Source organism: Haliaeetus leucocephalus, unplaced genomic scaffold (assembly GCF_000737465.1).
Source record: "Haliaeetus leucocephalus isolate CR32 unplaced genomic scaffold, Haliaeetus_leucocephalus-4.0 Scaffold92, whole genome shotgun sequence".
NCBI lineage: Eukaryota > Metazoa > Chordata > Aves > Accipitriformes > Accipitridae > Haliaeetus > Haliaeetus leucocephalus.
The window spans coordinates 9055454-9081899 of NW_010972528.1; the positions used below are offsets into that span (position 1 = coordinate 9055454).

The window sequence follows — 26446 nt, forward strand, 5'->3', positions numbered from 1 at the left end:
CGGGCTCGGAGGCCGCCGCTCGGCTCGGGCGGGGCTGAGGTGAGGGCTGGGCCCGTTGTGTCCGCGGTAACGGTTCGCCCTGCGGTGAAGGCTGCCCGCGGTCCGCCGCTGCGGCGGGTCAGTGCGAGTCACTGCTTTACAGGGTTCAACCGAGTTTGCGTGTAGGGGCGCGGGGGAAGTAGGTGTTTTTATTGGGGAACCGCCGCTGTACTTGTGGTCAGAGTTTAAGTGTATTTTAGCGTGCCGCTCCTGTCATAAACCCGAGGTTATGTCATTTCGAGTGCTGTGCATATGGGCTCTTGTTGTCCACGGGGCAGTCTGCTGTTCAGTTATTCCTGACCCTCCAGGACTGCTGTTTCCGACTTTCCTAGTGAACGTCCTTTCTTTGCCTGCAGAAAAGGTGGTTTTGCATTGGTGGGCCCAGCTCCATAGAGTCGTTTTAGAGCAAATGCTGGGGTTTATTTGAGAGACAAGCCTGAAATTTCAGCATGGAAATAGCTCTTATTGAGAAATGCTTTTCATTTTTCAATAAAAATAAGGGGACAATCAAGTTTCCTAGTAAAACTGAAAAGTCTACCTCTTTAATTTTCAATAACATTGTAAGCAGCAAGTGCTATAACTATCATGGCACGTTAATTAGCTGAAGTGTGGAGTATAAACAGTACCAACAGTATCTAGACAGTGAGGCAAAACCTTACTGCTTTATAAAGCAGGGATTGCACTGTTCATAGGCTTTTGGCACAGGCTTTCTTTTTAAAGTTATGTGTATGTTGCTATCAGTTTAATACTGTATCCTCGGGGTGGGGTGGGGGGGCAAAACCTGTAATGTTACTTGAAAGATTAATGGAAAATACTTAATTGGGTGATGAGAAATGCTAAATCTACATAGATAGTAGTCTCTGTCCCCCACATAAATGCTTTGTGGTAGTCATTAACTCATGAATGATACAACTTTCCTCTGCCTGTCACTTCCATGGGAACTGGCCTGAGACTTCTCTGGTCTCGTGTCCTCTTTCTAAGAATAGCTGGTATCGGGTGATTCAGAAAAAATAAACTCTTAGGTGTTAAACATGGGATAATCCCCTCTACCAAATTAGGCCCTGCTGCCATTTCCTATGGTCGAGCTTGGTTTAAACCTTGAAGCTGAATGTTTAAGTACCTTTAACAAGACTGATTTTAAGAGGGCTCTGGCTGTTCTTGATCATCCCCTGAATAAAAAGTCCAGCCCCTTGATTCTTGTTAATGTCTCGTGGCTTCCTGTGGCAGTAAGTACCAGTTTAAACATGTGAAAAATGTTTTCTTCTCTCTGGTTCGTCTTTGAGCTCCTATGCTGTGAGATACAATAGAAGTTCTGGAGTTGCCTTCAGTGTTGCAGAGTAATGCTTTCTATATGGCATAAAATGCTTATGCATGTTTTGTTAATTCCAGGGAGCTCAGTGACTTTTACAGCAATGCATTGTGTGCACCCAGGCTTCATCTGTAGGTTGGCAGTTGTCCTGATCAACTTCTGTAGCTAACCCATCTTCTGTCTTGGGTAGTGTTCATTTTAAATGTCTCAGTGGTGGCTGGTTGGTAGGTAGTCCTAATAAAATCCAACTAGGAGGAGGCAGAAAAACTTCTTTGGGTAAATCTCGTTCATTGTGGTACTAAACACAAGCATGTGAGCAAACAGAAGGAAAAGTCATGCGTGGAATAGGCTGTAAGCACATCAGTTATCTAAAGAAAAGTACTTAATTGTTTAGAGATTAGGTGAAAATGCACTCTAGAATGGAACAGAAGCAAAACATTCCACTTCGTATTATTTATACTCTGCATCTAGCTTAAGATACCTATATCATCAGAATACAAGCTGTTCGGTAGGCTCCACAAGCTTGCCTTGATTCTGCTGTATTTCAATACTATGTAATCCTTTCTCTTGAGTACTGCAAGTTAACCAGATTAAGTAGAATGAGCATCTTAACTAGTCAACACATTGACCCAAAATAATAACCCTCTCCAGAGTGCAGTTAAGTGTCAATTATGAATCTTAGGAAGTCTTCCCATGGAGCTGAGTGTTAGAAAATAAGTAAATCATACACAATAGTTGTAATGTTTGCTTTGTATGTTCAAGAATAGTTGCCATTATGAGGATAGGCATAGTCCAGAACAATGTTTGCTGCTGCGATAATACACTTTTCTAGTTGTTATCTGCAGGATAACTCGTATTACCCATTCTGATCAGCCAGACAGTAGACTTCTTCCAAGCTAGTTTGGGGTTTAAAAAAATTCTTGTTTTCCACCAACTTAGAGTTCACTAGTCTTTATTTAAAAAAAAAAACTCAGAAAACAAAACCTGAAACAAACAAAAAACCACACCCCGAAAAAATGCACACCAAAAGCCAGCTCTCCTCACCCCCCTGCCAAATTCAGCTGCTGTGTGTTATGACTTCCGTAACTTGCATGTGGTAACTTATGATAGTCCTTTCTTCCAAGCTAGAAGACAACTATGGTCTTTTGTACAGAAACTGATAGTGCAGCTGAAAGAGGCCGTTCTCTGTCCCTTCTCCACTGCTCACTTGCTTCCTTGTGGCTTCAGAGGAAAAAAGGTTAGGTAACAAGTAAAGCAGAAAACTGTTCACATCAACTCTCCTTTTTTCTTCAACATTTGCAGTATATCTAATGGGGGTATGGCTCAGGCATTTCTAAAGTCTAAATGGCTGCATAATTGCTATAAATTGCTTATCTTGTGTTCATGCAGGAGTTTATACCTTATAGTATGTGTTGTTGACAAGGCAGGACATTCTGTGCCTTGATTACGGAGTAGTGCTGCTTTTCTCTAGTGTCAAAGTATCTCCCACTTCAAAATCTTATGTTCAAGACTCTTGTTTGTAGATTGGCATAGGACTCCACAGTGCAGTTGCATTTTTTGATAAAATAACACTTGAAAATACTATCTTGTGTTACTAGGTTCCTCATTTGAAGTGGAAGCTACAGAGCATAAACAGCTTTATTCAACATTGTATCTGACAGAAGAACTGGTTTCTAGTTTGGTGTGTGCCCTGCTGTCATTGGTATGCTTTTGCTCTACGTTCTCTTTACTTCAGTTGCTTTTTGCTACAGCTTCCTCAAACTTCAGGTGTATGTGTCAGGATATGTGTATCTTGATGTGATTTTGTGTATCACTTGATAATAACCAGGTTATGTGTGGAAAACTCTATAGTTCTGAAGCTGAAAGTAGTTTGCTTTCTAAAGTGCAAAGAAAAGGGTAAGCTGATAAATATTCAGACTTTGAAAAGTAAGAAAGAGTTGGTGCTGCTGTTAAGATGTTTTCTCTTCATATAGAAGTAAAGTTGCTACAAACAACACCTCAGGCTGCTTCCATTGTTTGCTTGTGACAGTCAGTGGTAGGTTATCTCACTACTTGTGCAACTGTAAAATGCTGAGATTGTCTTTTCTTTAGACATGAAGTGCAGTACCTTTGTAGTAAAGACATCTTTGTTTAGACCAATCACCTTCTCAGTCTTCAAATCAGAACAGGTATGAAATGTAATTTTACTTTTAATCTTGAAGAGATACAGAAGAAAAAAGTTAATCTCTGTGGTAACATGGAGATGCTTCTGTTGATGAATTCAGTTATGTACTTAGTATGGTCCTGGTGTTGAATACAGTGTGGGACCTTGCTGCTCAAATTTAGAGCAGAAATGGAAATGCTGTCAATGTCTTCTGTTGATGCAGACAGAATGTGATGTAAAGCTGACTCTGGTTCATTATAAATGGGAAAGCTAGGTTAGACAGAGCAAGGCTCTGAAACTCCATTATTTCCCCAACTGTTGCTAAAAGACAGTGGTTAAAGTTAAAGTGTATACCTTCAATTAGATATTTCTGATGAGGTCATTATTGGTGTCATATAAAGCATAGTCTCAAACTTGTCATAGCTATTATGCTTTAACCAGTGGTTTTCACACCAAAAGAAAGGAAACTGATGCACGTGCACTCTGCCAACCACTTCTTGAGGTTGTAACAAATATTATGTGTTTCAATAAATGCTTTAACTTGATGTTGCTGTCAAAAGGCCTTTTCACAGCCCTACTTGCAGTGTTTTATGTGGTTGTAGGGTGAGCTAGGTGAATGGTAAACTATTAATCAGCTGGGCTAGTCTTCTAGTTTATTTGATGTTTTACAGCCTAAACAGCTCTCCCAGCACTACATGGCCTTGAGGATGGCAGAGCAGGACTGGTAGCTGTATAAGCTTAATGCCCATTAGGACAAGGGGGCTTAGGAAGTTGTGGTTAGTGTTAACGTTACTGCACTGGTTTTAGCTGTGTTTTAAGATGGAGAGAGCTGATGTGGTTAGAGCATATGGCATTCAGCTGAGTAGCGATGTATCTTCTCTAAAGCACTAGTATGGGTTCAGGGGACTGTAGATTGTGACAAACATTCTGGCATAGACATAATTCAGCAAGTCTGTTACATGATGTTTTGATATTGATTGTTGCACACTAGTCCCAGCACTGTCATTTTCTGTTCCTTGAAAGTCCAGTCTGTCATGGAATAAATAAAGCTTAGCAATTACAGCAGAGTTCTGCCAGTAGAATGTACTTGCTTCACAGTTGGAAGTTTTCTGAGAGTTTGTAGCTATTGAATTGCCTGGGAAAGAGGGTCATCTAGCCATGGATACTACTTTTGCCTTATACTTAAATTGTTTTTGGAAGATCTGCACTTTATGTGATTAATTAGAGAGAGCTTTGTAAGAGGGGTGGTCATTCTAATTAGCAGAGGGGTTTTTTCTGTTGACTAAACAGACTTGTTGATTAGTTATTGTGCAGGGTTTGAATATTACTGAGGCACATTGAGTCATAGAAGTGTTGGTTGGAAGGACCCTTTATCTCATATAACCTCCTGCTTGAAGCAGGGTTATCACCAACGTTAGATCAGATCAGCCTTGATTTTGTCTAGCTGGGTGATTGAAAACCTTCAAGGGCAGAGTTTTACCACCTGTTTGGGCACGATCCAGGCAAGAACAGTATTGCATGGCACTGTCTGTTTTCTGTATGTGGAAAAGGGTAGTGGGGAGAACAAAGGGGAGATACCGTCTGTGACTCTTATTAGGGAGATTCCAATTGCAGAGTAAGAACCCAGTTAAATACAGGAGAAAACAGGGGTGTGCCAATGCCACAGTGCTCTGTAACCATTAAGTTGCTGTTGAACTAACACCTCTGTATTTTAATGAAGAACTCAATTTTAATCCCAGTCTTCAAAAGATACTTATGGGGACTCCAAGCATGGGGTGTGTGGGAGGAGTTGGTACTCAAGATACTGTTTTTAAGAACATCAGGATGATGTAATTCATGGCCTGCTAGCTTGTCACTGAGATTTAGTAAAAGGAGGAGACCAGGAACCTTCTGAACACAGTGGATGAGGGGAAAAAATGTAAATAGTTGAGAATGTAGTGAAGCTGCAGGCTCGGAGAACCTGCTGTACAAATCACTGTGTACGTGGTATTTGTCAAGAGTAGAGAAGATGTAATTGGGACACAACATCTGTGCTTTTATCTCTGTCAGCATTTCAGAGAGGCCACCTGAAAACAAACTGCAAGATTGGGAGAAGCTGGAAGGCTCTAATGAGATATTGAAAACTGGGCCTAAACAATAGGTGGATGGTGGTGTTTCCTTGTAAGGTGTTAGGAGGAAGGCTGGTTGTAGGTGGGGAGAGCATTAGGCGTTCTGATCTAAGTAAATTTGGGCATCTTAGAGGATAACTTAAAGATGCCTATAGGAACTGATCTCCAGTCTGGTAGAGGGCAGGGAGCAGTTGCAGTAGGAGAAGGCCTATTGTAGTTGGGTCGTGGGGGAAACTTAAGGCTGTAAGCAGTGGATTTAATTAATGTTATAAGAAAATGCAGTATGATCCTTGGAAAGGCAAGAGATGTTGAAAGGTTAAGTTGAAGACCCAGAATGTGCCTCTTTGAGGAGAGGTAAGAGGAAGAGGGTCACTGGAACAAGTAGGGGACATGAAGAGTTGTTGCTTCTCTTCTGTTTTCTATTGCCTTCGCCTTCTGCAAGTTGCTTCTACCTTCCAGAAAGCAGTAACTGTACTTTAAGCTTTGCTTATCTGAGACTTGTCCTTAATAGAGTTGTGTGGCTCAGATGGCAGTTAATTGAGAACTTGTGAGTACAGGAGAGCATGTGTACAGTTGCAGTGTGTGCAGTCCGGGCATTGCTTTGAAGCTCTGTGGAAAGAAGTAATGCTTCCTCTCAGCATAGTGATGTCTTTGCATTCTCTTGAAGCTTTTTCTTGCCAGATACTTGCACTGGATTCTTGACCTCTGAACATTGGAAGGGAAAAGTTGACCCTGTTCTGTCCCCATAGTTTTGCACTCCAAGAAGCGGTGCTGCTCGCAGGTTACCCATAACCTATCTCTCCCTGCCCTCAGGTTTTTGCAGAGTACTGGGAACTTTCTCCCTTACATATCCCACAGCTATTTCTGACAACTCTGGAGTGGTCACACTGCAGTGTCACTTGCACTATGTTCTAAACTACAGGAACCCAGTTTGAATCAAGTCATGAACAGCTTCATACAAATAATTGAGTTCTTTGTTTTTTCTTCCAGCCAACAACACAGCAATCTCCTCAGGATGAACAGGAAAAACTCCTGGATGAAGCCATTCAGGCTGTGAAGGTGCAGTCTTTCCAGATGAAGAGATGCTTGGTAAGAATGTGACTTTAAAATGCAATGAAGCTTCTTGTCTGCTAGATGTTAAACAGTAAATCAATTCTAATCTCTAGTGCTGTGAGGGAAATTAACCCTTTGTGCATCTTTCTGGTAGAGGCTTTGCAAATAAATGAGGCAGCTGCTCAATGAGAGTTAGCCTTGAGTATTCTTTGAATGTGTCTTCCTGATTTTGCTCCAGTATTTGACAAGATAAATTATAAAGATGTGCCTTTATAATTTATGTGCTCGCATTTCAGTAAACCTAAACTGAGAATAAGCCTGCCATTTGACATCAGAAGGCTATTGCTCAAATTCATTTTATATGGAACTATATGATGAGAAAGTATGTTCAACGTAAACAAGAATAGTGTTGTTTTTTCCATGTAGTCTTTTCTTGGCATGAACCACAGGCTGTGAGGCTAATAATGAATTACCTGCTGCATAGGATAAATTTTGTAGTGATTAATTGTAGACTGATGCATGAATTCTTCTGTGACTGGAAAACACCATTGGCTAGGGTTGTGCTGAGATCTTTATCTTCAAATTGTAGCCAGTGCAGACAGATGATGTCATCATGTGTAGCTTTCTTGGGTTTGAGAAGCCTATTTTTATTTGGAGAAACTGCTTGAAGTTGCAATGAAAACTTATATATTCCTGTAGATTTTCATGTGGTTAGCCAAGCTAACTTTGTTTGCAGCCAAATGACAGTAGCAAGAAAAGTAACACCCATTCCAGTTTTATACTCTGTGGAATGCTTTTGAAGTCTTTGAAGTACCTGCAGCTGAGCTTTTCACTGCTATCTGTGACTGAGTGACAATATACTAAGTGGATCACACTAGCAATTCCTTGCGTTCTCCCTCACAACAAAATGCAGGTGCTTGTGATGGGTTGAACAAGCATGCATAGGTGGTATATTAGAAGTTTGTCTTGTATCCTGTGATGCAAGGTGATTATATGCATCATAAGTGTAAGTTATATGCAGCCTAATAAACTGTAAGGTGTTCAGTAAGGTGTTGTTCTTGGATGAGAAGTAGGGGAAGAGGAATCTAATTCTAACAGTGGTCTGCTGGCAGTGCATATCCTCTGTCTCCTAGAAGTTTCTTCATGACCTGAGCAAAACAACAGACCAGACTGGGGGTGGGGAGGGGGAGCGGGGGAGAATCTGTTCTATTTTGCTTGCTGGATAGGATCTGAGTGGTGAGTGGAGATTTCTGCATAAGCAAAATTTTCTTTTAAGTTTTTTGTACCATTAGTATTCACAAATTATTACTGTAGCTCTGTCTTCAGATATGTCTTCTTGCCACCTTCAGGTATAATGTTCTGCTTAATTAGGATGGGCGACATGGTACAAGCTAGATACTAACTCACTTGATTTAATGGGAATTTCCTGGTGTTTACTTAATCTTTGCATGCTTTTTTAAAAAGCTATAAGTGTAGCTTTCTAAAATACTGCAGTTGCCCAGTGTTATTTCTTACAGACTGTTCTCTCTTTCTTTCTTCCTCTAAAGGACAAAAACAAGCTCATGGATGCTTTGAAACATGCTTCCAACATGCTTGGTGAGCTGCGGACTTCTATGTTATCTCCAAAGAGCTATTATGAGCTCTGTATCCTTTGAAGAGGGAATGAATAGTTGAAATGCTGAATTTGGAATGTTCATCTGCTCTTTTTGGTACACTGGTGTCTCGTCAGTCTCGATATTTACTAGCACTTTTCTCCTCAATATTTAGTTATCTGGATATATTGTAGGAGAACACGCACTTATTTGCTCACTGTGTAAGTTCATCTTTTCCCTTTGGTATAAAACAGGTCTTTAATGTCTTTCATATCTTCCTTTGGTAGGTTCCAGAAGTCTAGTTCTGTAAAAATACCAGCTCTGTAAAACAACTCTGCTTGCACTATGCTACCCCAAAATCTGTAAAACCAGCTTACTTTTTGCCCTTCATTATTATCTTAGCTTCTAACCATAAATCAGTGCCTCGGTGTATTTACATGTGCATACTGTGGTATCTGAAGAAGGGGAACCTTTTCATGAGACGTGGGAATAGAATGTGAATATATTCAAATACTACTTTCTCCGTGTGTGGATGATATTCTTCTGTGACACCTAGTATGCCTTTATTTTAGATACTCTGTTCAATCACATCTGTTTGCTTGCTGGTTTGATTTAGGGTTTGGGGTTTTTTTTCCCCTTTTCTGATATGCTAAAAATGACAACTGAAGGCTTGGGGTTAATTTTGCACGCTTATCCCAATAGTGATTATTGTTTCAGAAGTACTACCTACCTGGGCATGATTGTGTTTAGTACAGTATCTTTCCTCCTTGGTGTGAATGAGCAAATTACTATGTAAATCTGTTGTAGACATTCTAACTTAAAATCCTTAACTATGAGAGACATGGCAATTTCTGATGAGCTACACTACTTGGAAGTCTACCTGACAGATGAATTTGCCAAAGGAAGGAAAGTGGCAGACCTTTATGAGCTAGTACAGTACGCTGGAAATATTATTCCAAGACTGTAAGTGTGTATACATATGCTGGAAATATTATTCCGAGACTGCAAGTGTGTATATGTTAGTGTGTGTTTGGTTTTTTTAAAACTGGTGAATAGTGGTCAGACTCTGGGTTCAGATAATGACTGACTCTGCATTCTTGCTTGACAGCAAGAATTCAGTTTGCAATGGTGAATAGTATTTCTGCTTATCTTAAGAGTGGATTGCTATGAGACTTTGGAGATCTAGGCCAAGAGCGCAGCTGTAGAAGGTCAGTTCCTCCTGCGAATGTGTTGGTTTTGCACATGACCAAGATGGAAGCACTTTGATCTTGGAATAAAGTTGGCTTTTGGGTAAAGAGCTGGTCAGTGGAAGATCAACCAAGTACCACATTCTGATCAGTGAGATTGACTACACATTTATTAACTTTTTCTGTTATCTGTTAATGAACTTGTACCTGAGAATCTAGGTCTTAGATCCTCACACATAGTAGATGCTTTGTAACCATCTGTCTCTTTGGAAAGTAAGAAGTGTGAGAAGGAAACTGAAAATTTCTGTAACTTAATTCTTAAAAGCTTTGTGTTTCTGTATGTGTTTTTTTGGCTATGTGTTAGCATGCTAGAGATGGTACTGGAAGGTTTATCTTTAAATATGTGACCATTGGGCTGGAGGAGATCTTCTAGATATTCAGACTTAGGACTCAGATTTTGCTTGGTACTGCAGTTTTTAATTCCTGACCTTATGTTCATGCCAGGAAGAGGCTTTGGAGACGCCAGGCTGCACCCTCATGCAGTTTCTGGAGTTTGGCTAATGACTACCACAATGTCTTTACCCCTCTGCATAATCATTTGAGTTGTATTCCTACCTGCTTGATGTAGACTCTGGTTCTCCCTGATGAACACTTCTAGTGCTTTCATGGAGGTTCTGTGCACATCCATGCACGAGGCAGAGAAACATACAGAGAGGGTTGAGGCCTCTAAACTGAATATGTGAAGGTTCTGAGCATTATATGTTTTTTCTCTTACGCTGAAGGGGAGTCCAAGTATACTGGAGTACTAGTCCTTTGCATCTTGCATGTTCCTTCTACCTGTTGCCTAATATAGAGATGCTGAAGGAATGAGTACAGGCTTGAGGATTTCCGAAGAGCATAACACCTGTCCTGCTAGACTACAGTGTGAAAGAGGCTTAACTGCTTCACCATAGCAGGTTACTTATCTATATGTGCCAGAGCTGTTTTCCAGCTTAGTGGGGTGCTGGAGGTATAAACAAGCTAGTCTGAGAGCATTCAGAACTTCATGCATGCTAAGCATTTACACATGCAATGCATAAAAGCATTGTAATGTGGTCAAGTGGCTGTTCAGACTTCCTGTGCTCTGTAGCAGAGGAGAATAGGAGTTGAAAGCTGATTAAATATCCAAAATTATGGGATCTAGCTGATATTTTATTGCTTTCTGTGCTTTGGTAATTCTGGCAGGGTGAAAGAAGGGAACTGTTGCCTTTGAGTGTGATATTGTTACTTTACAATTTATTGTTTGATTCTGTGCCTTTTGCAGGTATCTCCTGATAACAGTAGGAGTTGTCTATGTCAAGTCATTTCCACAGTCCAGGAAAGATATTTTGAAAGACCTTGTGGAGATGTGCCGTGGAGTACAGCATCCTCTTAGAGGCCTCTTTCTTAGAAATTATCTACTGCAGTGTACCAGGAATATCTTACCAGATGAAGGCGAGCAAGCAGAGTAAGAAAGATAGGCTATAACTTTTAAAAATTACTGTTTTTAACAGAACATATTTAAATTTTCTGTATCACTTTCTTCAGATTTGAGAGAAGTAGATATGTTAGAACTCTACGGTTTTGACAGGTGTTTGGTCCATTAAGAATTCCCTTCCAGAACTAAGGTTTCTCACACATGAGGATATGAACCTTTCTTATGAACCCAGATATTGAACCACACACTTCCCCACCCTCTTACCTTCTTAAGAATTGGATGTTCACCAGTGGATGGAAGGATGAATACCTCTGACAAGCTTTTCCTGTTCCTAACCTGTTCTCAATTGCAGTGAAGAAACCACTGGAGACATCAGTGATTCGATGGATTTTGTGCTGCTGAACTTTGCTGAGATGAATAAACTTTGGGTGCGAATGCAACACCAGGGCCATAGTCGGGACAGAGAGAAAAGGGAGCGAGAAAGGCAGGAACTGAGAATCCTAGTAGGAACAAACCTGGTTCGCCTCAGTCAGTTGGAAGGTGTTAATGTGGAGCGATATAAACAGGTAGGATGTCTGTCCATCCTTATGACTTCTGTTAATTTTTTCCAAATGAAACCAGTTTGGACTTTCAGATCAGCGGCTTGAAGTGTTACAGCTATGCTAAAAGTCCAGTAATCTTGGTGCTTCTCGAACTCTTCACCTGAGGAAAAGTTCTGAATGCTAATGAAGCTGTATAATGAGTTGTGAGGCTAAGGACATGGCTCATACATTTTTCCTATAAGCTTCTCTGTAACATTAACAAGAGATTTTAAAACTTTTGTTCCTGATTCCCATTTTACTTATAGAATAATGAGTTGCTTTAAGGGATGTGTACGCATACAGTGTTCTATGATAGACTTTACAAGTTAAATGAAGCTGTTTCCCAAAGCATTCAAGAGAACTGTTATTGCATGAAATGATAGTCAAGCAAATATATAATTTAGAAGTCTGTCCCTTGTAAGTTTTACCATATCGCTGCTGAAAATTATTTTGGTCAGTACTGCTGAGACCCTGAGTAGTGGTATGTGCCAGCAAAACTAGTAGCACTGACTTACTAAATGAAAGTTCGCAGGTTGTATAATGTACAAAAAGGACAGGTGTCTGAGACCAGTAGATTTTTTTCCTCTGAAGGATGGAACTGCTGAAAAATGGGACTTTTTATGAGAAAGCCTTTATGTAAAGGTTAAGCTGAGAAATTTTAGAAATACTGTTCTGCTTGGATTAAACACATATGTATGTCTGCATATAAACTTAGAAAGTAATTGTAAAATCACTGCAAGACTACTTTTCCTATTCCAGATTGTTCTGCCCGGAATATTGGAGCAAGTTGTAAACTGTAGAGATGCTTTAGCTCAGGAGTACCTCATGGAGTGCATCATACAGGTGAGTTGCTTAAATTCAATTGCCTGAATTCACTCAATCAAGTGATGGGACATGGGGACACTTACTCCTATACTTTTAGTCAGATTCAGGCTACTTTCACCTCTTCCTCATGAACTGGAAAACTTTGTCACTAGGACTCTTACATAGTGGCTTGTCCCATATTTCTCTGCCCATATACCAGGTGGGCAGAGTGGAGATGAATCTATTTTGTGCTCCTTCTGTTGCAGAAGCTTGTAAACATCTGAGCAGCAGTGCCTGCAGTATGAATTGTAATAGGTAGCTGCGCCCTGAAGTTATCCATTTGTCTTGCATCTCTTGCTTCATGCATTTACCCAGTCATGGTCAGCTTGGGGAACCCTAAAGCATTCATAGGCCAGACTGTATTTATTATGTGGCTGTCTGCTTTAGAATTACTGTTGCATTTTACTGCTGTGTAACAATGGGCAAATTCAGTTTATAACTTGATGACTATTGATCTAAAACTTCAGGTTTTCCCAGATGAATTTCACCTCCAAACCTTGAACCCATTTCTCAGAGCCTGTGCTGAGCTGCACCAAAATGTGAATGTGAAAAATATAATTATTGCTTTAATTGACAGGTGAGTGACCAAAGGGGGTGGAAATTGGCTGAAAATTAAGTTTGTGTTGTGCACAAGCAGATGATAATTCTTTTAGCACGTGGAAGTTTTCAATTTTTAATATCACTTAACTTCACTGTTTCTATGTCTTTCTATCAGCTGTAATTAAGGCTGTGAAGAGTATTATTTCTATAGCTTCTGCTGTCTGGACTCTGCTTTTACAGCTTCTGATGAAACCTTGCTTTAAGGACTGATTGAAACCTGTAAACAGATTAAGCCAGGAAACAACTCATTTAGTATTGACCATTTTCATGTTTCTGAACTAAAGTGGCAGCAGTGTTCTGCTTTGACAGCCATATCGGTCATAGCTATCTCTTGAAAACTTGAAGATCCTAATGGCTAAATCACATATAAAAGATACTTTGCCTTGCAATTTTGATCAGAGAACATAACGTATGCCTCTTCAGAATAGAGCTAGTATGAAATGGAACTACTTTCTTATTCTTAGTTTACCACTAGCTTCCTGCCTGTTCTCCCAAAAGTATGTTTTTACTAGCTGCTTAAAGGAGGTGCTGCTTAAAACTGCTTTCACTGAATTCAGATGTGAGGGAGAAATCAGAACTGAAGTTTTGATTTGTATCCTGAAACAAAAGAACACAGATTTTCAGTGAGTACTGCAGAAAGGAAGTGCACTTACTTAAAGTGGATTTTTTGAAGCCTCAAAAAAGCCTTGTCCACGCGTTTGCACACAGATATATGTACCTTTGTGTATCTGGTCCATGTACCACTGTATGGACTTCAGTTACCGTAGAGGTCTTGAGTCCCACTGGCATTCAGCAATGAGTAGGGTGGTTGTGTCTTTGTTTCTTTATCTTCTCTAATGCCTGGAGATGGAGCAGGTATGTTATGTATAACTGGTATAACTTAGGATCTTGAATTTTTTACTTAACAAATCTGTAGTTTGTTTTCTCCAGGTTACATCAGATCTATTTGTTCAGGACTTCAGTCTTAGTGGACTATCTTTCAGTATTTGTGCATTTGGCAGAGAAGCATCTCTGCCTTCACCTAGAGATGTTTGCAGGAATTCATTGGTTTTCTACACTTTGCTGCTGTGGCTGAGATTTTTCATAATTTTGTTAGCTTTAAAAAAAAAAAACAAACCACAAAACAAAAAACCTGTAAAACCCACAAAACCTCAAATCCCAAGAAGCATTGCCTGAAACAATCTAATATCTTGAGACTACTTTCAACAGAGGTCATCTTTTGCTAGGTTCTTACATTAGTGTGTAGCTATAATTTTTGCAAGAAGGTTTTCCTCATGTAGCTTTTGCTGTCATGTCCACTTAGAGGACTTCAACAGCTTTGGTATTACTTCCACAGTAAGTTTTCTATTCTTACTGTTACGAACAACAGTAAGCAACTGACTAGCAGTGAACCTGCTGTCCTCCTAGACTTAATGCTACTATGTTTTGTTGGGCCACTAATAGTGTCTTCCAGAGCCTTCTCATTTAGCTACAGGACAAGGGTAGAAAGGTGGCAGTGTGATGATTATCTTCTTTCTAGTATGGCAGCTTGTGCTTTTGACTGTAATGTTACTGCAAGTGTTGGAGGATATGAGTGGATCTGTTCTTGGAATCTGTCCTGGTTTCAGCTGGGATGGAGTTAATTGTCTTCCTAGTAGCTGGTGCAGTGCTGTGTTTTGAGTTCAGTATGAGAAGAATGTTGATAACACTGATGTTTTCAGTTGTTGCTCAGTAATGTTTAGTCAAGTCAAGGATTTTTCAGCTTCTCATGCCAAGCCAGCGAGAAAGCTGGAGGGGCACAGGAAGTTGGCATAGGCCACAGCCAGGGCAGCTGACCCAAACTGGCCAACAGGGTATTCCATACCATGGGACGTCACATCTAGTATATGAACTGGGGCGAGTGGGGGTGGGGGAATTGCTGCTTGGGGACTAACTGGGTGTCGATCGGCAGGGGGTGAGCAATTGCACTGTGCATCATTTGTATATTCCAACCCTTTTATCATTACTGCTGTCACTTAATTAGTGTTATCATTATTAGCTGCTTCTTTTTATATTCTATTAAACCGTTCTTATCTCAACCCATGAGTTTTTCTTTTTTTTTTTTTCTCCGATTTTTCTCCCCCATCCCACTGGGGGCGGGGGGAGTGAGTGAGCAGCTGCATAGTGCTCGGTTGCTGGCTGGGGTTAAACCGCGACAGAATCCATGCATGTAGGGAAGATGTTGCTCTTCTGTTTGGATTGGAGTTGTTATGAGCAATTGTTTTGTGTTTTGGTATTGTGTACTTAAGATGTGAATCTGCCCCATACAGATAAGTGCCTGTTGGGGTTTCTCATCTTTATTTCAGCTGGCATGGCATAATTGAAACTGAACATCAGTGACTGCTGAGGAAGCTTGTGAAGCTTCAGTGCCTATTCCTGTGGTGCTTTCCTGTTAAAGGAATTTTTCTGCAAATAGTCTTGCTGCTTTGGGATCTTTCTTGCCTTACTAAACCATTTGTAGCTGTTAATTATGCTGCCATCTGCCTGCAACTTGATCATATTTTGTAGTGTGCTGGCCTTACCCTCTGAGCTGTTGCCAAAAAAAGCTGCCTTGTCCCTTTCAGAAAAGGCAGTGATTGTTCCAGGCTTTAGAAGGTCTGCTTGTTACCACCCTAATGAAATGTTAAGAGTAGTTCAACATCTTTTTTTCCTGTTAGTGAAGTGTTTTGGCATCTCAACCTCTTCTTACCTGCCTTTTTGTTTCAAACCCAAAGTTCATTCAGAATCAAAGTTTAGAAACCCTGTAAGAAATAACTTTAATTTTAATTGTGTCCCTTCTCCTAAATATGTTTTTAGGTCTTCCTCTAATTCAGAACAGAATAGTCTCTTAACAATTAGAAAGTAAAGGTAACAATGCTGAGTTTTTTAAGCTGCAGCTTTGGTAAGGTGCTAGCCTTCCTATAGTAATTCTTCTTATCTTGTATCTGATTTCTGCAGAAACTGTGGTTGGCATGACTTTCTCCTGTTATAGAAAGAGATAGCTCTACAACAACTTTCGAATGCTTGCTAGATAGCAATCTCTTGCTTTGTTTTTTTTCCAAAAAAAGTACCCTTCTCCACTTCAAACTTACTTTGTATTTTGCTCTTTGCAAACAGTGGAAGTCGCAAACATGTTGGTCTGTCTTTGGAGACAAAGCATAGTTAAGTCAGCAGATTTCTGTTTTTTCTCTGGAGACTGTTTTGCAGGGAATGCTACTGGATGTCTAAATTCAGTAATATCACTGAATGGATGCAGGATATTTGCTCTTCCATAGCCTGCTCTATACCTCTTTCTGCTGGAAAGAACAGAACACTTGCTGCTAGCTGAAGAACATGGATTATGAGAAATGTCCTTGTTGCTCTTCTTCATCTTGCCATCTCTGTCAGCATTCTTTTCCAGGGCTGATATTTACCAGGCTCAGTTGCTCTTAAGGCTTCTGACTTCCATTAATTTCCTTTTTGCTTGCAATAGAGCTTGCAAATATACCTGAAGGACTTGCTTTTTCTGCCAGTATCTCTTTCTGGCCTGTATCTGAGGAGTGGAAAAACTATGCTGACCAAGCTTCTTTCCTTTATCTGTTACCAGGTTAGCTTTATTTGCACATCGTGAAGATGGACCTGGAATCCCAGCAGATATCAAACTGTTTGACATCTTTTCACAGCAGGTTGCTACTGTAATACAGGTATGCTGGGTATTCTTGAATGCAGTTTTGGGGTTTTTTTTGCAAAGTTACGTGCTTTTTTTATCAACTCAGTGCTGTCTCAAATTACAGTCTCGCCAGGACATGCCCTCAGAGGATGTTGTATCTTTGCAAGTTTCTCTCATTAACTTGGCTATGAAATGCTATCCAGACCGTGTTGACTATGTTGATAAGGTGTTGGAGACAACCGTGGAAATATTCAATAAACTTAATCTGGAACAGTAAGTGTCTCTTGCATTCTCTCTAGAGTGGCAATTAATACTCTAAAATCTAGACTTCTACATTTCACCGTGTTTGGCAAGATAGCAGAGACGTGTGCTTTGGATGTGTAAGGTTACTGCTTTTGGGCCAAGCTATAGAGGATCATGATAAACTACTGACTAACCAGGACTTGCTTACCTGTGCATAAATCCTACTGCACAACTGTACAGCTACACAATGTGTATGCCAAGCTGTGTGTAGTCATTATCTATTCATCCCTTACAGCACTCTAGAGTTCTTCTCTTGCTGAATTTGCAGCCACAGCCTCTGCTTCTGGTATCAGCAACTGAAAACGTGCAGTTTCCACTGTACATCCTAAAGAGCAAGATAGGACTTGTTTTGATGCTTTATTTCCTTTCTCCCTAGCAGCAAGTTGCTTAGATATTGTGGTATATATCAGAATTGGTATTGAGGCAGACTTTAAATCAGTCTACATATGTGAACTATTGATTAATTGTGGTTTTTGCATGTATTTTCTTTTAGTATTGCAACAAGCAGTGCTGTTTCAAAGGAGCTGACTAGACTTTTGAAAATCCCTATTGATACTTACAACAATATCCTGACAGTTCTGAAACTAAAACATTTTCACCCACTCTTTGAATACTTTGATTACGAGTCCAGGAAGAGCATGAGTTGTTACGTGCTTAGCAATGTATTGGATTATAACACAGAAATTGTGTCTCAAGAACAGGTATGACATAAGTTAACTTGAAATTGTAGGTATTTAAACTACTGTTTGAAGACTTGAAAACACATACTAAGTGACTTCATGCAGGGTGTGCTTTGTTTCCTAGCCTTCATGCCCCTGCATGCCCGCGCCTCCCCATCTTGGTAGTAGAGGCTTTATCCCACTTGATAATTCTCCCACCCGTGTTCTTAGATATCTTGTCTTTGCCCATCTTACCTAATGTCGTCCTAGGGACTACTTCTGTTAGGTTTGAACAAAGACCCTGAATACCCTTAAGACTAGGCCTATTACCTAAAGAAGGCTGGATGGTATTTCTGGAATCTGAATTTCCTCTGTACTGCTGTGCTGTCCCACTTGTGCTAAGAGGGACCCTTCTTCAGGGAGTAAGGCAAATATGTCCTAAAGTATCACCATCTAATAGACTTTCCTAGTGCTTTGTCAGCGCTATGAATGGCTGTAAAGATGTTCCCAGCTGCTGTCAACTTATGCTTATAGACTACTCTGGTTTAAACAGAGTTTATATTGCCTTTAACAGGTTGATGCTATCATGAATTTGGTATCCACACTGATCCAGGATCAACCAGATCAGCCTGCTGAAGATCCTGACCCTGAGGATTTTGCTGATGAGCAGAGTCTTGTGGGAAGATTTATTCATCTTTTGCGTTCAGATGACCCTGACCAACAGTATCTGGTATGTTGATCAGTGCTTCTGAATGCTTGTGCTCTCTGAACTGTCAGTTAGTGCATTATTTACTATACAAGAATTTAGTGTAGCTGGGACATCACTGCTCTGGCACTGCAAACACAGAAAACATTATGTATGACACCTTTAATGGTAGTATGAAATGTTTATTTGGAAGAGCAGGCAAGGACTTAAAAGCATTTGTGGACTTAAACTTCTAGTCCCATGAGGTGGCAGTTTGGATGCAAATATATTAGTTTGTGGTAACTCTTAATTAACATTCTGACAACTTTATTTAACCGTCTAGCTAAAAAGCAGCAAGTGAAATTTGGAGCACTGTGCCATTTGCATTCTCTTGGTATCAAAATACACGAAAAAGCTCAGAAAATACAGCCAATATGTTTGGCCTCAGGGATTTTAATTAGTGAAGGTATATGGTCTTCTTACAGCATGTGGTTACAAATGTTTTTCCTCTCTGCTTGGTCCATCCTTAATAGCAGATTTGATACTGCCTTGAAACTCACGCTTTGTTACTTGTAACAGTTTGAGTTGATCCATCAAAGCTTTATGTAGCTCTCTGAAGTTAATCTGCTATTTCTGGCTTTAGTTTATTTCAAGTTTAAATGATCTCCCTATATTGAGAAGTGTGTTGGGGGCAACTCAGTGCTGTCTCAATATCCCTCAGTGCTGAGGGATATTCTGTCTTTGCAAAATCTATTGGAGAAGCTGGCAGAAGATGTATTGAAGTTGGATGCTGTTACAGATTGCAGCAGCTAGATTTCGTTCTAGTCAGAGCTCAGGCCTGAGTAGGGACTACTGTGAAGTTACAGTTAGCATGCCTGAAATACAATCGGCTGACTTAGTTTTAAAGTTGCAGCAATATCATACTGTATAAACAGTGAGAATAGACCAATGTAATCCAGGAGAAGCTACACATAAAATCACTGGTATTCAATTAGCTTGGGTTTAAGTATTGTATAAAAATTTCTTGCTTGAAATGTAGAGCTTTGCTGCAACTTCTGTAATGGGGAGAAGCATAGCTTTAAGGCCTGTACAAGGATTGGAGGCAGTTGTGTTTCACGACCTGCTCTTCATTGACTGTGTTATTTCTGAATATTGCTGGAGTAAGGCAGGAAGCTCAACCAGGTTCTCATTCATTTCAAGAACTATATGGGTTGATTGCAGCTAGCAAATACCGTATTCATACAGGAAAAGCCAAGATAACCATGTGGGGTTTTTTTGCTAATAGAGAACAAAACTTTCCTCAAAGGGATGCTGGCACTAAGGGAGTGATGTATTTTTAGTCCAAAAGACTTTGCATAGCTAGAGGTGTTGAAGCTGTTTTTGCAAAGCTTCTGCATATCAGGCTGTTGTCTTTCTCATCTAGCAATACTTAGCTTTAATTGGATTGACCACCTTTAAATGCCATCATAGGAGTTGTCAAATTATCTTTTGGATAGAATTCTGTAAGCTACTTAACACCTTTTAGTAAAAATGCTTAATAGCTTCTTGATGAGTATCACAAATGCTTGTATCAAATTTTCCTACATTGCAGAAACAGTAGGAGAAAATCCGAGGCTATAGGATTTTAACAGCTCTTTCACAGTATCTCACTTTAAATGATGCAGAGAATTCTAGCTATGAGAATACATGACTAACTCTATCAATAGGTAGAAATAATCCCAAAATAAGGGCAAAAGTAGAAGCTAACAGTACAAACAAGTAGAGCTCCGTAGTCTTTCTCCACAGGTTTAGAACAAGGGTGATAGGCAGAAAAGTATCACATTCATGTTGTGTGTGCAACTTGTGCTCAAAACTGAGAAAGGCAATAAAAGAAGCTGTCATTAATAAGCATAATGAAAAACTAAAACTAGGGTAAAATGGCAAAAGTTGCAGGTGTGGCCACCAGAATGTGGCACTATAGTCTTTCTCTCAGAGTATGAGAAGCTATACGCGTTTCATTTCATGAAACTTGGTTTCTTTCTTTTACTTTCTTACAGGCTTAAGAAAGAATAGTCCTTTTTGTAGCTTCTATTGAGTTGAGGACAGAATGTATCCGATGTCATTATTAAATGCAAGCTCAGGCAACTTCCATCTCACTGAACAATCCAAAATGTATCTGCGGTTAATACAGTACAACAAGCGTTGCCTAACACTTACTAAGCAGCTGTAGGAAAACTTTGGGCAAATACCACATAAAAAGCTACAGAGACTGCACAGATTTAATTCAAGTAAAGCAACTTGCATGTACTTCCCCCAAAATACTGTAATTTATCTGATGCTAACACCATGTCTTTCTGATGCTCTTGTTCCATAGAGTGCACATTAAGTTCCAGAGGCAAATAAGACACCTCTTTCAAGAGTTCTCTAAGCTTACAGTGCTTCTGTTTCAGATCCTAAATACTGCCCGGAAACACTTTGGTGCAGGTGGGAACCAACGTATTCGTTTTACACTGCCACCACTGGTTTTTGCTGCGTACCAGCTTGCTTTTCGCTACAAAGAGAACTCCAAAGTGGTAAGCTGACCTATAGGTAACTCTTGTATACTTGCTTCTTTTTGGCTTTCTTAAAAATGCATTTTGTCTGGCTAAGACTTTGTCTGTATGCTAAGACTTGATACAGAATGCTAGGGTTTCTTTTGCTCGAGGCAGGTTTGTTTTTTTTTTTTTACTTGAGGTGTGAATGCTTTCTAATTTAGGGAGGATTTTTATCAATTCATATTAAATTACCTCAGCACTTGAGGAATGATGAAGCAGAAATTGGCTAGTTGTGTATATTCATGAGGGTGACTGATATGTGGTTTTACATGGAGACCAGAGAACTATGATACTGCAAGTGATGGCATGAAACTGACTTAAATCTGGATATTGAAATTCATCAACTTCTAAGTCTGTAGCTATACTATTTTAATGTTTCTAAAAGCAAGTGCTTCTTTGTAGGTTAACTTACACGGTAGTTGCAAAAGTGCACGCTAAAAAAAAAATCACTTATCCATTTTGGCCCTTTAATGCTTTCTGATTGAGATAGCTTAAATATGTATTTTCCCTTATTGTGGGGAAATAAGTTAAAATGCTGTTTGTTAAAACAGTCCTCAAAATGAATGTTTTAAAATTCTCTTTCACTTCTGATTGATGCTCTAGACTGAACAGAATTTTTCTCCACTTAGCTAATTAGGCTTTTGCTCAGTTATGTTCTAAGCATAGCTGTAGTAACTGCAATTCAGTGTAGACTTCTGAGGAAGGTTTCTATGAGCTGGTAGGAAAAATGGGTGTGAACTTTTTGTAAATGGAAGAAATACTTTGAAGACCCACTGAGGTCAACACAATACTGCTAGGGCACTCACTACTACTTCAGTAAATCAGTGGCATGCAGAAGACAACAGACGGGAGTACTTGACAGATCTTATTACAGTTTAAATTCTCTTTTCCTTATAGCAATAGTCTTGTTCAAGCTTTGACTTGTTTCACTTCTCTAGGATGACAAATGGGAAAAGAAGTGCCAGAAGATCTTCTCGTTTGCTCATCAGACCATCAGTGCTCTGATCAAAGCAGAACTGGCAGAGCTGCCTCTTCGTCTCTTCCTACAAGGAGCACTGGCTGCAGGAGAGATTGGCTTTGAAAATCATGAAACTGTGGCCTATGAATTCATGTCCCAGGTGAGCGTCCAACTATTACTGTCCTGTGCTACCTTAAATTTGGCTTGGGTAGATTTCCTGAATGCTGAGCCATCCGGTGTGATTAAAACATCTGAAACAATTGACAGCTAATGCTACTAGGTAGAAACTCCTTATCTTCATTCTTGCTTCCCAGGCTGCTGTGCAATTAAGCTCCATTACTACTGATTTGAATACTCAGTCTGACAACACGTGGTATGTTGCAATGCTGCCTCCTACTTGCATAGTTGGTTCACTGGAGGAGTGTCGCTTTCTCAACATAAAATACTCCTTCACTGCTTCTAAGACTGTCTCCCAGCTCCTGTTACCTAGCTGGTATTGCCCTGACCACAAGCACTCTTTGGAAGTTCTCTAAAATTTGCAGTGTTCACAACTGCCATGCTGGGCTTTGCTAATTAAAATCCTTGTATTGAAATCTATTATAAACTACTCTGAGAATGCATTTAAACCTGTTACTTGGTCTTAAGCCTTACTTGTTCCAAAAACCTTCCCATCAGCTAGAGAACCAAATTATTTAATGTTATCCATATTGCAAGCTTTGTCCTAAATCTTTCCTCTAATACTGCTACTAATGCACATTCTTAGACTGAGTTGCTGATAACCTCAGCTTTTCCTCACTGTCTTGTATCAGTTGCTATTGTAGCACAATTCTGAAGACAAGAGCAGCGTGACAATTATTTACCTTCTCTTAGAGATATGATTCAAGATTTTTAGTCTTGTGTGTTCTCTCAAGGCTCTTCAGCCACGTAGCAGCAGTGCAAACACTTTTCTTACCTAGTGTGTGGTCACTGACCTACCACTCAACTTCTGCTCTACTGTTTTGTGTGTTTCAAAGAACCAAATCCTTTTCAGGGACTATTTCTGCTACTGGAGTTCCATATTTGAACAGATGCTTGAAATGAGGAAAAACTCAATCTTCAGATTATATGTAGCATCACATTTGTTTACTGTGACCACTTAAGTAAGAAGTATTTCTTGTGAGACTTATTTCCAGTCTGTGGATTTAACTTGATTTTGACACTCTCAGTGAAAGATCTTTTTTGCTGCCTGAAGCTTTTAGCAAATGTAAAACTGGACACTTTCCTGCCATGTCACTAGCAGGTGTGATTTGTTGGTTTTGGTTGGGTTTTTTTGGTTTTTTTTTTCTGATGTGTTCTAAAGCAGCAATTAAGAGTCTTTCTTCTCCCTTGACTAGGCCTTCTCTCTATATGAAGATGAAATCAGTGATTCAAAAGCACAGCTGGCTGCAATCACCTTGATAATTGGGACATTTGAGAGGATGAAGTGCTTCAGTGAGGAGAACCATGAGCCTTTGAGGACTCAGTGTGCGCTGGCAGCCTCTAAGCTCCTTAAGAAGCCAGACCAATGCCGGGCTGTGAGCACTTGTGCCCATCTGTTTTGGTCTGGCCGAAATACTGACAAGAATGGAGAGGAGGTAAGAACAAATTGACAGCAGTGTAACACATCCTACCTCAGTAACATAGTTCTGCCTTTCTTCTGAAGGCACTTACTTCTAAAGTAGATATATCACTTACTGATGTAGATTTGGTTGGAATGTGTCCTAATACATGAAGCTTCTAAATATCACTGCAGTGTAAGCTGCATAAATACAAAAATGGAGAAACCCCAAATTTAAGGGTTGAAGTACCGTGCAAGCTTTGGAGTGTAAACTAGTTTAAGACTGGCTGTCAAAGTACAGTCTGCATTTTGCATGTGTTTATTATAATAGCTGTGTTTGCATGTGAACTACTAAACTTCCAAATTAACGATACAAGTTGTTGAAGTTAAATGTAGAAAAAAACCCAAATTGTGTGTTCAAGGCTTGTCACATAAGCAGTTGTGAAGAGCAGTGTTTGAAATCTGTTTCTTGAAGTATGCATTAGTGTACTTACTACAAAATTCAGTTCATTGATGTCATAATTGAAGGCTTTCAACAACTGTTCATGTTATTGCCTGATTTGGCAAAACTTAAAATTGGTGGCACTCAGGCAAGGTAAGCTTTCAGTGGCAGGTTGTTCTCCACAGTTTGTGTGTGTCTGTGTTTCTGTGGTGGACCACCAGGAAATGCCATATATGTGTGAAGGGAAGAGATACTGGAGCTTCCTAAGGTTCTTCTATTTCTTGTAACTTTTGGGTTTTTCCTTCTAGCTTCATGGAGGAAAAAGAGTGATGGAATGCCTAAAGAAGGCTCTGAAGATAGCAAATCAGTGCATGGATCCTTCTCTGCAAGTCCAACTTTTCATAGAAATTCTGAATAGATATATCTATTTTTATGAAAAGGAAAATGAGGCGGTGAGTGAAAATGCATTCTTTCCATAGCACCTGTTTTAAAGAGCATTTCTTTAAGCTTTTCATTCACCCTTCTGCCCCAAATCATGTCTCTTCAACTTGCTCTGTAGTCTCTCATGAGATGCACAAGTTCTGGTAATAACAACAGAGTAGTCAATTCTTGATATACTAGTAAAATTGTCGATAAAAGTTCATTCTTGTACATGGGGGAAAACACCAAACATTTGCAGTTTAGTTATGAACTTAAATATTGTGAGACTTGGATACCTGAAATATTTATTAAATCAAAACTTACTGGGACTTATATGAGAAAGTAGTAAGATTCTAACTTTAGAGGTACCTAACTTAATTTTCTTTCCCTTACGTACATATTGTTACAGCTGTTCAAGGTCACTGCCGAGCACACCACAAAATGGTTGGTGTCCTATCTATTTCTTGAAATTAAAGTTTACATTTCATGTACCAGCTTAAATTCTGTATCTGAAATCTGAGATTGTTACCTCATACGTTTTCTGGTAGCAGATAACTAGTAAACTTACCCAGTTTGAAAAAGCTGCTTGGTCAAGTAGAGATCAACATCCCATCTGATGTCATCATTTGATCAACAGAAGATGTTAATTTATACCCTGTAGTTCTGAGAGAATGTCTAAAGAGATTTTAGGGATTTGCTGACTTTCCAACAACTGAACTGGCTTCCCGCTATAGTAGTGCTCTAGTGTAGGAGATGCTGTATCTGATGGAGATGAAAATAAAACTTTGAATTTCAAAGCACTTGGCAGATGTAAAAATAGTCTCTGGATATAGTGGTGGCCTGCGGTGCATTTTGTGCTGTGGTGGTCTGTGTAGTGCTGACTTAACACCATGGGCAGCCATACTTTCCTAGGTAGTGACTTGGTCACCAAGAATAACTTTAAATCTGATATTGCCATCCTGACTGACTTCTACAAGAAATAGATTATGTTAGAGTGCATAGACAATCTGATTACGTGCTTTATTTGTTTAAAGCTTTTAAAATTTGTATTGAATAGACTGGAGAGAAATGCTGTGGTAAAACTTAGAAAGCTATCAGGTTAATGACTTAAAAGTTCTTCCCATCTGCTGGGATGGGGGGAGTTTCCACAAAACTCTGAAATCGGAATGGTCCTATGAGGAGCAAGAGAAGGCAGTCTCCAACAGTTTGTCTGCGTACAGTCTTACCCATATTTTTAAGAACTGTCCAAATACCAATAGTTTAGAAACGAGCCTGTTAAAACTAATGTCTATGCACTTATGCACAGGTCTTGCTGATGACTTTTGTTCTGTTTATATTGTCCTGTAGGTGACAATTCAGGTTTTGAATCAGCTTATACAGAAGATAAGAGAAGATCTCCCAAACCTTGAGTCTACTGAAGAAACAGAACAGATTAACAAACACTTTCACAACACACTGGAGCACTTGCGTCTGAGGAGGGAATCACCAGAATCTGAGGGGCCAATTTATGAAGGTCTTGTTATTTAGGAAGATACACACTGTACTTATTTCTTTTCATTTACATACCATATGGGTTTTTTAAGATAGATTCATAGGTTGTGCCTTTCAGAAATGTCAAGTTAAGTTAACATTCATGTGTTCAGTCTGGCACTTCAAACACTTGTGTTGAGTACTCTAACAAATTTGAAAGGTTGGACTAGCAACTACAGGTTTCATCAGTTAGCATGGCTGAAACTTTCTTTGAAACCCATGTGACATGGTAGGGCTCTTCGGTTCTGATTTCTCTTCTGTCTGTTCACTGTTGCTTCTGTAGTACTAGAGTTCTAAACTGGCAGTGACTGTCATCTGAAACTGTGTCTGATCCTTACAGAGCATCAGATTTTTGGGATTATTGTATGTCAGATTCTGCTTGTGCTTTTCTTTTAATGCAAGTTAAGACTAAGTGTAATATTTTTCCCTAAAAACTAGAATATATTAATGCATGTTTGGAGAGTTTTAAAGTACCATGTTCAAAAACAGAAGTTATATTTTGCATATTAAGGCTCTGTGACATTCAGTGAGGGCCAGTACTCTGCACAGGGCATATTTATCAAGATAATTTTGTTCCAAATAGTATAAAAATAGAGAATTTGCAATCTATATAGATATGTATAACCTTCATTACTGTAAATTTAGGGGAAAATGCATTACACAAGTTTATTCAGTATCATGATTTTTTGCACCAGTGAAACAATAAAGTTGCTATTAACACC

The 26446-nt window shown here is 39.6% G+C and overlaps 1 protein-coding gene across 3 annotated transcripts in view; it reads left to right on the top strand.

Moving 5' to 3' along the window:
* VPS35 (vacuolar protein sorting 35 homolog (S. cerevisiae)) overlaps positions 1–26446 on the top strand; it is a 26882-nt gene extending 436 nt beyond the window's left edge. For 2 of the 3 annotated variants that reach the window (XM_010585065.1, XM_010585066.1), the window contains exons 2-17: positions 6590–6688; positions 8200–8296; positions 9084–9207; positions 10735–10917; positions 11240–11453; positions 12228–12311; positions 12800–12909; positions 16516–16612; positions 16703–16851; positions 17375–17582; positions 18115–18270; positions 20655–20777; positions 21737–21916; positions 23130–23369; positions 24083–24226; positions 25542–26446. In XM_010585065.1, the coding sequence (XP_010583367.1) occupies positions 6590–6688; positions 8200–8296; positions 9084–9207; positions 10735–10917; positions 11240–11453; positions 12228–12311; positions 12800–12909; positions 16516–16612; positions 16703–16851; positions 17375–17582; positions 18115–18270; positions 20655–20777; positions 21737–21916; positions 23130–23369; positions 24083–24226; positions 25542–25721 (2388 nt within the window). In that variant the 3' untranslated portion in view covers positions 25722–26446. Of the gene's footprint in view, positions 1–6589; positions 6689–8199; positions 8297–9083; positions 9208–10734; positions 10918–11239; positions 11454–12227; positions 12312–12799; positions 12910–16515; positions 16613–16702; positions 16852–17374; positions 17583–18114; positions 18271–20654; positions 20778–21736; positions 21917–22070; positions 22130–23129; positions 23370–24082; positions 24227–25541 lie in introns of all 3 variants that reach the window. The other variant, XR_775484.1, reaches the window with a different exon arrangement.